The 13,238-nt window shown below is 36.5% G+C and overlaps 1 protein-coding gene across 1 annotated transcript in view; it reads right to left on the reverse strand.

Moving 5' to 3' along the window:
- The window catches only part of LOC121386061 (hemicentin-1-like), a 15,014-nt gene extending 2,709 nt beyond the window's left edge, over positions 1-12,305 (reverse strand). The window contains exons 1-6 of the mRNA XM_041516860.1: positions 12,107-12,305; positions 5,435-5,686; positions 3,394-3,654; positions 2,406-2,684; positions 1,123-1,425; positions 518-624 (exon numbers count right to left, since the gene is read on the reverse strand). Of these exons, the coding sequence (XP_041372794.1) occupies positions 518-624; positions 1,123-1,425; positions 2,406-2,684; positions 3,394-3,654; positions 5,435-5,686; positions 12,107-12,305 (1,401 nt within the window). The remainder of the gene's footprint in view (positions 1-517; positions 625-1,122; positions 1,426-2,405; positions 2,685-3,393; positions 3,655-5,434; positions 5,687-12,106) is intronic.
- Positions 12,306-13,238: the final 933 nt, after the last annotated feature.

The following is a 13,238-nucleotide window of genomic DNA, read 5'->3' on the forward strand; positions in this document are numbered from 1 at the left end:
GTTGTGAATTATATAAAACAAATAATAAATAAAAGTAAAAATAAAATAGAGGAAAAAAAGAAACAATGTCAATACCCACTAGTCCCCCAAAATAGAAGAAAAATATTTTAGCATGTTCGCTTTAAAGTTATGGAAAACGGTACTCATTATAGTCCTCATACGCAAACAATTAATAGCAATTACTAAATCAGATCACATCATATAAGTATGGGGCTTTTTTAATATAGCTGTCGTGTGGTCATCGATGATACTGTACTACAGCTGGCCCAGTGTTATTAGAAAACTTTATCTAAGAGTCTGTATATTATGATTATTACCTGAAGGAGAAGTCAAAGCTTCCTGTTCCTCAGTAAAGCCTTTGTATCCATATTCATTATAAGCCAAAACCCGCACGATATATCTCGTGTTTGATTGAAGATTTGGTATAACAGCTTTTTGAATCGTGTTCGCGCCATTTTCCTGGAATGACTTCAGTAAGATTCTTCCACTGTGGTGTTGTGTCTGCTAGATATTGTACAATAAACTTCTGCTCTGAGCCTCCGTTAAATCCCTTTAACCAAACAACCAACATTGAGTGTGGATCACTGCTCCACACTTTGAGTTCAGGAGGAATATTCGGAGGACCTGCGAGAAACAAAGATTCTTACTGAAATGTTGGCAAGAATTCACTATATAAATAAAGTTTTACGTTAATAAAAACACTATTGTAAACATTAAATTACTTTAAAAAGTACAAACACAATTCAGCCTAAACGAAATGCTGAAGAATGAAGAAAAAGTACAAAATAAAAACTAATTCAAGTAAGACAGGCAAACCGTAACGAATTCTACAGTCCTTCCTGCTTACACTAACAAGACTGCTGTTTTTAGCTGGTTCCGCATGATCAATTTGACATAATCACAAAAATAATTGAAAGAAAGACGAAGTTTGATTGGTTGTAAGATTCAACTTTAATAACAACTACTTAGTCTACAGCCAGCTCACACATCTACTCATATGTTTTATAGCAATGGACTATGTGAGATCTATTAATACCATGAAATATTGACAGTAAGATCCAATGGCAATACCTCAATGGACTACCACTACAGTCTACAAGAAGCTTATCCATCTACTCATACCTGATACATCAAGTGTGAGGTTCTCAACAAGATCTGTGTGTTTAGCTCCATTTGACACTACAACCTGATAGGTCCCAATATCTCCCCGCTGAACATTTGTCAGTGTGAGGTTTCCAACAGCAGATACGTCAGTTGTAGCTGAACCACCAGACACAAGTCTATGTTTGTTTCCATCAGTCAGTTTGTACCAGGTGAATGTGGGTGTTGGGTTTGCAATCACTGATATCACCAGAGTTACATTACCACCTACTGCTGCTGCAAACTCTTTTTGGAATGGAATTCGGTGGTCTAGTCTTGGTGAACCTGAAATATATTGATAGCTAAACGTAATTACAATTTCCCTCTATACAAATAATTAAAGTTTGTTTTGTTTAAACGTTTGTTTTGTTTAACGACACCACTAGATCACATAGGTTATATTTATTAATCATTGGCTATTGGATGTCAAACGTTTAATAATTTTGACATATATAGTCTCAGAGAGGAAAGGGATTTTTATATGCACTACCCCACAGACAGGATACCACATGCCACGGCCTTTGATATACCAGTTGTGTTGCACTGGCTAGAATGAAAAACAGCCCGATGGGCCCATCGATCGGGATTGATCCCAGACCGACCTCGCATTTGCTGATCACTTTACCAATGGGCTATGCCAAAACATGCCAGCACCAACACATTTAATTACGGATATGTGTTTAAGGACCACAGAGATAACAGCAGATGATACCTACTGCCGCCATTCCATGGGCTACTCTTTTCGATTAGCAGTATATTATGTGTTCTATCCACTTCCTCGCACATAGAACATACCTCAGCCTTTGTTTCACCAGTTGAAGAGCACTGGCTGCAACAAGAAATAGCATTAAGTGCACGCTTTACGACATGCCTATTTCTATTCGGACATTGAAGAAAAGGACCAAAGTAGGGTCTGTGCTCCACTATATTCCTCAGATTATTTCTTTCTGTGTAGTGTTTCCCAGTTAATAGAATTATGACAAAATTGCCTGAGTAGTCGGTAATAGTATAAACAGAAAAATGTGTTATGACATGACTATAATATGGAATAAATATACTATATACGAACTAAATAAAGTATTAAATGGTATCAAGTGACTATTGAACGAAGTGCGAGGTATTTGGTACGAAATAAGTACGGTATGCTATGAGTAATAGGACTAAGAAAGCAAACACATTTTATTTTTAACGTGTTAGAACTTAGTGAGTAGCACATGGACAATAGTTATCACATTAATCATTAATGATACTATTGTTTAACTCACATCTGACAACAAGCTGCACACTTTCACTGACAACTGACTTGATGTTGTGTCCTGCTTCACACGTGTAGTGTTCTGTATCCAGACATCCAGACTCTTTCCACGTGTACTCAGCCTGTTTAGAGTCTGTCACTTCACTCAGAGTCTGTGAATTGTTCAACAGTTTGATGTGAGATCCTGGATTACTGTCAACATCACATCTCAGAGACATAGGAGTCAGCTCATTAACTGTAAGCAGTGTAGACTTCGAGTTCAAAGTCAGAGAAGTGATTGAAGATCGGTCTGCAAGTACATATGTTAGAAACAAATGGATCATTCCATGTGCAATAGGGAATTGCTTGGGAGTTTACCAGCCACACAGAGTAATGATCGGTGGACGCCGTGCACTATAGCAAGTATTGATTAGTTCATGACCGGCCCATCCAGAGCGAGTTTTAACGACTCAATAGGTAGATGTAAGACAACTACACCCTCTTCTCTCTCACTAACAACTAACAATTAACAACTACACACTGTCCTGGACAGACATCCCAGATAGCTGAGGTGTGTGTGCCCAGGACAGCGTGCTTGAACCGTAATTGGATATAAGCACGAAAATATGTTGAAATGAAATGATTAGTTCATTAATTAAGCTAGAACAATGAATATCTGAAATCAATACACTAATTCAGCTACGTTTAACATTTACAAGTATTCCCTCAGGTTAATGAATGAAAAGTTCCAGTTCACTTTGTATTATAAAATATTTGTTTTGCAAAATATTCTCCAGTAGAGGATCCCCACGGGAGTAGCTCTCCTCCTATAAACGAGGCACTCGGTATTCATATATATTACTAATTAACAACATTATGTAGCGTGGATGTCACAGCATGGTGTTCGGGCTCGAAGCCGGACCACCATGTAAATCGAAAATCGTATTTAACTTTAAAAACAAATACCTATATACATAAAGAATTAATGTTCTAATAATGAAACCAAATATTTTACTCACATTGCACATCTAGAGTAATGATCTTGTCTAATGATTTATGTGTGTTTCTGTTTCTAGCCGTACACGTGTAGTCACCAGCTGCTGATCTCTGTATGTTATTTAAGGACAACACAGAGCTGCTTGGTTTTATCTGAGATTTGAACTTCCACATGAAAGAACAGGATGGAGAACAGTTAGTAGCTCCACATGACACAGCTACATCGTCACCTTCCTTCACTGTCAGTGGAGAAGTGGTGTTCAGCTGGACACTGTCTGGACCATCTACAGAATAAACATAAAACAAATAACAATTCAATCACTTTGTTGATACCTAACACACATGAATGGGGTCATACCTAACCTAAAATGGGGGTTAGAAGTAATCATGAGAAGTTCATACAGGATCTGTCTCCAGCTAGAGAAAAAAGTTAATTCATAATTATCTGAGCCTTAGTACTGTTACTGTGTTCACACATTTTGATTGCTTTTTGTTTTTGTATTTCATTATCTGTAAGTTTAGTGTAGAGTCCCAATTCAAATCAGTTCAATTACTGTATTTATTTTTGCCACATTTGTCCGAATGGTTAAGGTAAGGATTGTCAAAGTTAAACATTGTTTTATTTAACGACACCACTAGAGCACATTGATTTATTTATCACTGGTTATTGGATGTCAAGAATTTGGTAATATTACATATAGTCTTACAGAGAGAACCCGCTACATTTTTCCATTAGTAGCAAGGAATATTTTATATGCACATGGATAAAACCACCATCCATCGCGTCGTGAAGATGATTATGCCGGAGGATTACCCAGCAATTCTTCGGGACTGATATGTCGACCTGGCGAAGGTGCTCCCGAAACTGCGGATCGAAACACCCCTCACCTCGCCATGAGTTCCGCCGTCAACCTCTCCTAGGACAGGTACCTCCTGTTTTGGGGCTTACTTGGACTTTAAGCTTTTTGGCCGTGGTTCAAAATTTAGTGTTTATTTTTTTGTAAACAGTCCGACGCACTTTACTTTGGCAGCCCGTCTAAATTGCTCAAATCACCTCAAACATTTTGAGTTTTTTTGTTTTTTTGTTTTCAGTCCAGACATTAGCAGGTTCGCTTGGCTTTAGGTCTCTGACCTAACTACTAAATTTCTATTCCAAATTCCGCCCACCTCGAACATTCACCCCCCACCCCCGACCCGGACTTAGTCACTGGCGATGTCAGAGGCTAAGCCCGTGACAGGCGTGTGAGAAACCTTCGTGATATATGCGCACGTTAAACTGTTACACACACACACACACATGCACCATCTCACAGACAGAATAGCACATACCACGGCATTTGATATACCTGTCGTGGTGCAATGGCTGGAACGTGAAATAGCCCAATGGGCCCACCAACTGAGATCGATCCCAAACCGACCGCGCATCAAGAGAGCACTTTACTGCTGGGCTATATCCCATGCACAAGATTTTCAAATGCCACCTGACTTGTGCAGTAGGTGGGAATCCACTCAGTATACACTGTGTGTTTTTATTACGTAACAAATACATTGAACGTGTTGTAAACAATCACCACTACCAAAATGATCTATATAAATAATTGTTGACTGCAGGTCATTTTGGACTAAGGAAGAATATGAAAATGATATATGTAGATTTTAGTAGAATTAATCGTTAATTAATTACAAATATAACAAATGTAGCACATTAAATTAATACTCACAGAATACTGTCACTGCGAACTGTTTACTTGTAGGTTTTGGTATAAATGGTCACTGTATATGTTGTACATAAAGGCATTTTGTACGTTATTATCTGTCAGTTTAGTCCCAATTCAAATCAATTCAATGACTGATGTTTGCCGCGTTTGAACGTGTCTTACATAATTACAACAATTAAATTGGTGTATGTCAATAATGGTGACTATTGCAAAGTCAGTTTGTACAAAGTGAATATTAGGAACAGTATTAAAATGGTTTCTTAAGTCTTCAGCTGTGTTTATCATTCACAAAGTACAAATACAATACAACAAATCAGTTATTGTAACACATTAAATTAATACTCACAGTACACTGTCAGTGTGAAGTGTTTAGTTTTAGATGTTGATAAAAACGGGTTGGTCGCTGTACACGTGTACACATTCCCTGTCTGACTCCTGTTGATGTTTGTCAGTGTTAACTGAGAGGTTGGTGAGACCCGCTGAGTCCAGGAATAGGAACATGGTGGTGTACAGCTAGCAGCACTCATCACAGTCAGACTGCCTCCTTCTGCTACAGACCCAGGTGATGGTTGACGGAATGTAACAGAGTCTGGACCACCTGAAAAATACACTTGATTATTACCAGTAATATACTATTTCTCCATTGCATTAACCATGTCGGTGTAGAGAGAGTGTTTAGAGAAAGAAAGATTTGTTGTGTGATATACTGTACAGTTTATATGTGTGTTATCGAAATATAAAGGAGCTGTATCATCGATGCAAGTGCTATATTTCGGTCTTTTAAAAATATATTCGTGATAAATAGCTACAAATATATTAGTATCACATAATCTTTGCATAAATAAATTGGAAATATCGAAATTGTAATGTTCCTGCACGACGTTCAGTACAACTAGATTGTGTCTTGTCACGTCGCTCCAAATAATGTGGAATTGACTAATCCACACAGCCTGGCATAGCGTTACGGAGGGTTCGTCAGTAATGAACGCCTCCAAAACTATCTTTCTACTAGTAACTAAAATTGTTTGGTTGTATTTGTTATCGATATATATTTGACTATATTTACATTTCAAAGGAAAAGTTTTAAAAATATTTCTTGTGTGAACCTGCCAATCAAACTATACTTTAACACAAAAAAATGATAACATTTTAAACGTTTTGAACCTTTCTCAGATTAGGCTCACAGGGGTGTCGATCTAACAAAAGGGCATAGGTACTTGGCTCCATCACGTTGTGATGTAGCCGAGCGGTAGACAGCTCCCTGATGTGCGATAAGTCGCAGGATCGATCACTCTCGATGCATTCATGTTTTCCCCCTGCCCAAACATATGTCGCCCGGTACTCTGTCTCAACAAATCTATCTCTGCTTCGCAAGACATTCTCTCTCATCTCTCTCTCTCTCTCTCTCTCTCTCGGATCTCTCTCCTCTCTCTCTCTCTCTCTCTCTCTCTCCTCTCTCTCTCATCTCTCTCTCTCTCCCCTTCCCTCCCTCCCTCCCTCTCTCTCTCTCTCTCTCTCTCTCTCTCTCTCTCTCTCTCTCTCTCTCTCTCTCTCTCTCTCTCTCTCTCTCTCTCTCTCTCTCTCTCTCTCTCTCTCTCTCTCCCCCCTGCTAGTCAGGTTGCCAAATGCCAACATTTGCCTAACCTTGAACTAGGGTACGCCTACGATGAATGGTTATGGTGGTTTTATGTCATTCGCCCGGGTATCCTGAGAATCGGGAAACCGGGCATGATAGGACACTTTGTGAAGGCATCCTGAATGCGAGTCTTGTCTCAACATCTGGGATCGCGTCTCCGGCCCACTCCCCCCCTCGGCCTCTCTCCATATCATTGAGAAATTTGTTTACGGCCATTTAAAAACACCTCCTCCCCAGGCTAAAGAAATGCCGTTTTTTTAGTTAGGCCCTACTGTGTCATGCTATGTCTCTCTCTGGAGTTTACTGGTGGCCATCTTGGTTTTCAAAATGGCCGCCATTGCAAATTTAGTTTGTTCAATACTACCACACCCAGGCAAACCTAAACTTTGTTTTAAAGTGGTATGATTCCATGATCACTACATATACAAGGATATTTGTAACCTGTATGTTATATATTAAAACTATTGTAATATAACAATTGTGTTTATTGATTATATGTCCAAGAACTACTTGAAACAGTATCTTTCAAAAGAAATGTTACCCCCAAAAAATATATTTATTAAAATTTGACAAATAACTATACAAAATCATCTGCATCACATGTATGATATACCAAGTGAAATTTTGTTACATATGATCACTACATGAAAGCAGACATGTTAAATAGAGCTGTATAGCTGTCAAATTTGTTTGGCTTAATTAACGTTTTTACGCGGTCACATTTTGCACATTAAACACGGTACAGATGAAATAACATATTTACGTTAGTGCTTAGAAAGGGAGGTCTTAATCAAAATTCGATCAATATTTTTTGTAAAATACGTATGTGGTTCCTTGCTTTAAATATCATTCTATGCACATCTTTGTGCTCATTCAGATTTTCCTTTGTTTATGGAAGCTGTCGCGCATTTACTAGTACATGCTAAAAGAAACTGGCAGTCTTACTACAGATGGTGTTGAAACAAAACTCTTTACAATGATTCATGTTTGAAAACACTCACGACTATTGTAACTTCTTTTGGAAACAGTTTTGTGAAGAGATACCATATTTAATATGGTAATAACAGATTCGTAATTGTCACATCACACTTTTAAATGTTTATACTACTTTTATATATTAGTAGATTAACGCATATTTTTGTCAGATGTTATGGGAAAAGGTTTTATTTTGAATGCGAAGTATTTTTAAAATAAGCACCAAATTTTAATTAGCAGCTTCCTTCTTTGAAACATAATTTTTACTGTAAAGTGTGATATGCATGTACGATGTCATTACTGTTCTTCATCAGTGTAATTTTCAGAATGCATAGTATTTAGGATTTATTTACAAATGTCCAGTGCAATACATTGTCAGAAAATGGTGCAAGATAACCCTTGACATAAACAGTTATTCATGAGCAGGCATTTTAGCAAGCAGTCACATACCATTACTTCTATAAGCTTTGGTGGAGCACACACCAGTACAGTGACTGGGTATGCCGTTTATAATGTCCCACCCACAGTCATATATATTTACATCATCAGCTTTCCATATCATGGTTTTAACTTGTTTGATGTGCTCAGTCAATGCAAGATCAGTAGGACGTTTGATTAGGGGAATGTCTCTTTTACTTGTAAATATAGTGTGCATCAAGTGGTTCATGGACGATTGTCTGCAAATATATGGCATAGGACATGCAACAAGCCTCAAACCATACATGATGAAAATGACTGATGAAAAACAGTCATGTCATCATACATGAATATCACATTTCACTGTAAGTTATGTATCAAAGTAGGAGCCAGCCAATTCAAAGTAGGTTGTCATTGTAAAGAGACTTCACCATTTAAACGAAACTTTTTTCCAAGAAAATTGGTTCCAGTAATCCACATAACCAGTATGAAGATTGACAGAGTATGTAACATGATTGATGATTACGAATCTTCCATTAGCATATAAAAGACGATAACAGTATTTCTGCACAGATTCCAACAGATGTTACAAAAGTTGCGAGGGTATACAGCCATACGCTAAAAACCTTTATACAGCTTCCTTAAATGATAGGACCTCTGAATCACCTCAGGGGTGTACACAGAATGATATTTCAAGAAAGAAAACATAAGTATCTTTTAAATATTTCTCAGATTATTTAGAGGAAAACGTCTCTATTGTTAACAAAGTTATATAATCTGTACCATATTTAAGATGCATAACGTAGCCATGCAATGCAAACGTTCCATAGCCGATGAAATTCGATAGCTACCAGCTTATTCCTGCATTTACGTAAGTAAATAATTTCATCTGATATCTGGTACATGTGATTTTATTAATTTAACAGTTACTTGTTAAATGTTTAAAATATGTATTTTTACTTTTAAAAGTACTTTTCTATCTCCAGGTTGGTTTTAGACCACATAACCAAGATATACAATTCTTTTAAAAGTATAGCCTGTTATATATTACAATATTTTTAATATATGACATATCAAAATTGGTAACATTTTGGGTGCTGGTTCTAAAGTTTATTAAAGGGACTGACCTGTGTTTTCAGACCTAGCAAGATTTCTGTTTGTTCCCATAAGCGCACGTGTCAGGGGGCAGGGGGCAACTGCCCACCATGTGCTGGAGAAAATCACTCAAATTCTGGCAAAAACAATAGAGATATTCGGGCAGAATGAGCTAGCCTGAAATGTGTTCACCATGTATTTCCATCATTTTAACCACAATATTACTTGTAATCTGTTTGGCAGTAATCCTAATATAAATAAACGTTGGTATCCAGATTCGCATTTTTATTTAATTTGGGCAAAACATCAGCCTGTCCCACCAACAAAATAAACACACAATCTGGTTTTTCAGGTCTTTTAAAACACTATCTTGCCTTGAAATGTTTTACATATAAAGCATTATACTAATAAATACATTCGGAATGACCTTTGGTCGCAATCTTTTAAAATGTCCTTTGGTTGTTGAAAAATATTATAAATATTTACCTTCAAAATTATTTTAGACAAAAATCGATACTGAGATACAAAACATTACAGTGTCCAGAAATACATAGAATATAGAGATAATCATATTCTAAGCAAGAAAACATAAATTTTAATTTTAATAATGCATTCATATTTTATTTGTCGAAAACGTTGAAACGGCTACAAACTGAGGATAGTCCAATCCCTTTAATATAAGTATAGAATATTAGTCTGGCATAAATGCACGGAAATACTCTTAAAGTATATTATAGACATTAGTTAAAATAAAATCAATATTTAATTTCGGAAATTATGTCAAAATATCATGTTCCTTGCAAGGTTTAAATTAGGTTAAATTGGAATATTTATTTTTAAATCTGTTATTTTTAACTTTCTTCTGTGAAAATCCTCCACACAAAAGGTTACCATTTTTTTTGTCCAACCAATACAGATTACAAATAGTATTGCTTATGTAGTGAAAGCATTCCCACCTACCTGTATATAACTTAAAACAATTGTTTTAGTTGCCTAGGTGCGGTAATATTGTAAAAACAAATGTTTAAATGGCGGCCATTTTGAAAACCAAGATGGCCGTCAGCTATTGTGTTGTTGTTTTGTATAATTGTTTAGTGTTTGTAAAAAGGTACTCAAATAGGTATGGGTCTTCTAATAATCTTGTACAAATAAAACATTATAGCATAATACAATGGGTCGAACAGAAAAAACTGTAATTTTTTAGCATGGGGTGGTGCTTTTAAAATGACCGTCAAAAATATTGCTCAATGATGACAAAGTGTCATCATACAGTTTCTGAATCAGGAGACCCTATATGACATAAAACCGCCATAAAACATCGTATGTACCCTAGTTCAAGGTATAACCCTTATTCTGCCCGACTACTATGTGTGTGTGTGTTCCAAGTGTGGAAATAACCACATGTTGGACACAGAATAGCCGTAAGGCTAAGATATCATTAAAATAAACGTCCGTTTTCACTCCATCAAATTCCTTCATTTAGCAAATACTGCTAGAAACATCACATAGTCTCAACTAGAGAATATACCGCCAGTCATCGTCAGTGATTCAGCATTTAGACGAATTTCAGAGATACATGTTGAAAGATATTATGACTGGCTGACACAGACAGGGAACAACCATCCCACGATATTAAGTAACGGTTTCTTCCATATCCATGTAATGGAAAAAATGTAGCGAGTTTCCTCTCTAAGACTATTACCAAATTACCAAATGTTTGACATCTAATAGACAATAAATAATAAATCAATGTGCTCTAGTGGTGCCGTTAAACAAAACAAACTTTAAACTTTCCAAGGAAGAGGGTGTTGTCAGTGTATAATCTTTGGAGTTAGTGATACCACCACCTCTACCCGACCCACCACAGCTTCTGGGGGTTATGATTCTGCAAGCTATTCAAATGTGCTATCAATTCAAAGTGGTACAGACGTGAACATATAGCGAAATAGCCCGCGGAATTCGGTTAGGAGTCATTTTGTTTCTTCTTTTGTGTTAAGTATATATATCGTCAATGTTTAAGATGGTTACCGGTAATATTTACAAATTTGGAATTTCGCCAAAATATCTGTCGTCAAATATAGACTTTAATTAGCAAAACAGCTACGCTCACATCGTCAAACGCCATGCGATATACGAATGAGCTTTTGTGCCAATTACCTGCCAATTACTGCGTATACTTAAACTGGCCCACAACTGGAATGGTAATTCGATTTACTGTTACCCAGTATCTTATGAACCAGACTGTTCTAGATGTATTGCTCATAACATGTGTACAGTTAGATTTCAATGGATCAGTGAGATACCAGTGAGAGTTTATTACTGGTAACCATCTTAAACATTGACGATATATATACTTAACACAAAAGAAGAAACAAAACTGAGTCAATAAATATATTTTCTTTAGTCAATTCTTCATTCAACTTATTATAACACTTTATTTTTCTTTCAACTTTAACGTTTCATTTGAACTGTTTTGCCACTGTTTATAAATGCTGTACTATTGTGTTTTATGTTCAATCATCAAATAAAATATTTACGGGCATTACGGCGTTTTAACTGTAAAGTTACACATTATTTGATTCGTGTTTTTCTTAAATCAGCAATTTTAGCTAAGCCGACGTGTTTCTCGCTGTCCTAATGTTTATAGTAGCTCAGAATAATTTTTAGGCAAAAAAAAAGTTACGTACCTGAAATTTATAAATAGAGTTAAATACTATATTGACTAAACGTCAAGCATATTTAGTCATTTTAGACAGATACTCTATGTTTAATATAAAATATATAACTAAAGCCATAACTTACTGCTGATCTGTAGAATGATATGTAAACCAATAGTTTGTTACATAATGACTTAGACTTATTACTCTATAAACTACAAACAAAGTCATAACTTACTGCTGATCTGCACACTGAATGTGTTGCTGCGTGTTGTAGCTGTACTCAGATCACACCACCAGTCTATAGCATCACGTTCTGCAGCTCTATTGATCCTCAGATGATATTTCGTAGTGGAGGACGAGCTGCTGTCTGTTCCACTTCCACAGTATGTTGTGTAACCTGATGGTGGATTATTGAAAACAGAACATGCAGCCATGTTCTGTTTGAGGGAAGTAAATGCATCAGCTGCAGATTTACTAAAGAATTGTACTCTACCATTCCAGCCAGCAGCCTGTAGCACCGTACACGTCAAGGTAAATGGTCGATTCAACACTGCATAGGAAGAGGATCCAGAAATGGACATTGATACACCTATGAAATATAAATAAAATATAAGAAGAACAACAAGAAGAAGAAGAAGAAGAAGAAGAAGCAAATATTTACTTTTATACATGTAACATTACCACTATAAAATGCTTTGACTCAAGCCATGACAAACGTTACTCCTGTTATTGTTGGTGTCACAACACGTAACCCTTTACTGATACTTGTCGAATTTGCCAACTCACTGGTATCAGGACAGACAGGTATCCCTAATGACGTCATATGTACTCCACTATTACTTATTGTTTGATATTTATAAAATAATATTTGATTCACGAACGCATACGCAGACTCAAACGCACGTTCACACACACACACACACACACACACACAAACACACACACAAACACACACACACACACACACACACACACACACACACCTGCCAATAACGGCCACAATAAATCCTTCCCAATGGCGATCACCCAGAAATTATATCCCCCTTAGAAGTCGCGTCGTTACTATACACCCTAGAGTCTCGCTTTAAACAGCTGTTTGGTAGTGTGATTTGAAGCCACTGGTCGTATAAAATTACTTTGTCCACCTCTGTACGAACAAGAAAAGTGGTCATATATTTTTTTCAGACGATGAGGCATTGCACAAAGAATGTCTGGATTGCATAACGGATCTAGTTATGACAAAATACAACAACAAAACAAAACAACCCCAAACAAACAGTGAATCGCTGGAAAACAAGACGTTTGTATGTCATTGTCATCTCGGTGTGTTGATTTTAATTTTTAATTTTGTTATTATTTATATATTA

The sequence above is a fragment of the Gigantopelta aegis genome, chromosome 12, assembly GCF_016097555.1.
Source record: "Gigantopelta aegis isolate Gae_Host chromosome 12, Gae_host_genome, whole genome shotgun sequence".
Taxonomy (NCBI): domain Eukaryota; kingdom Metazoa; phylum Mollusca; class Gastropoda; order Neomphalida; family Peltospiridae; genus Gigantopelta; species Gigantopelta aegis.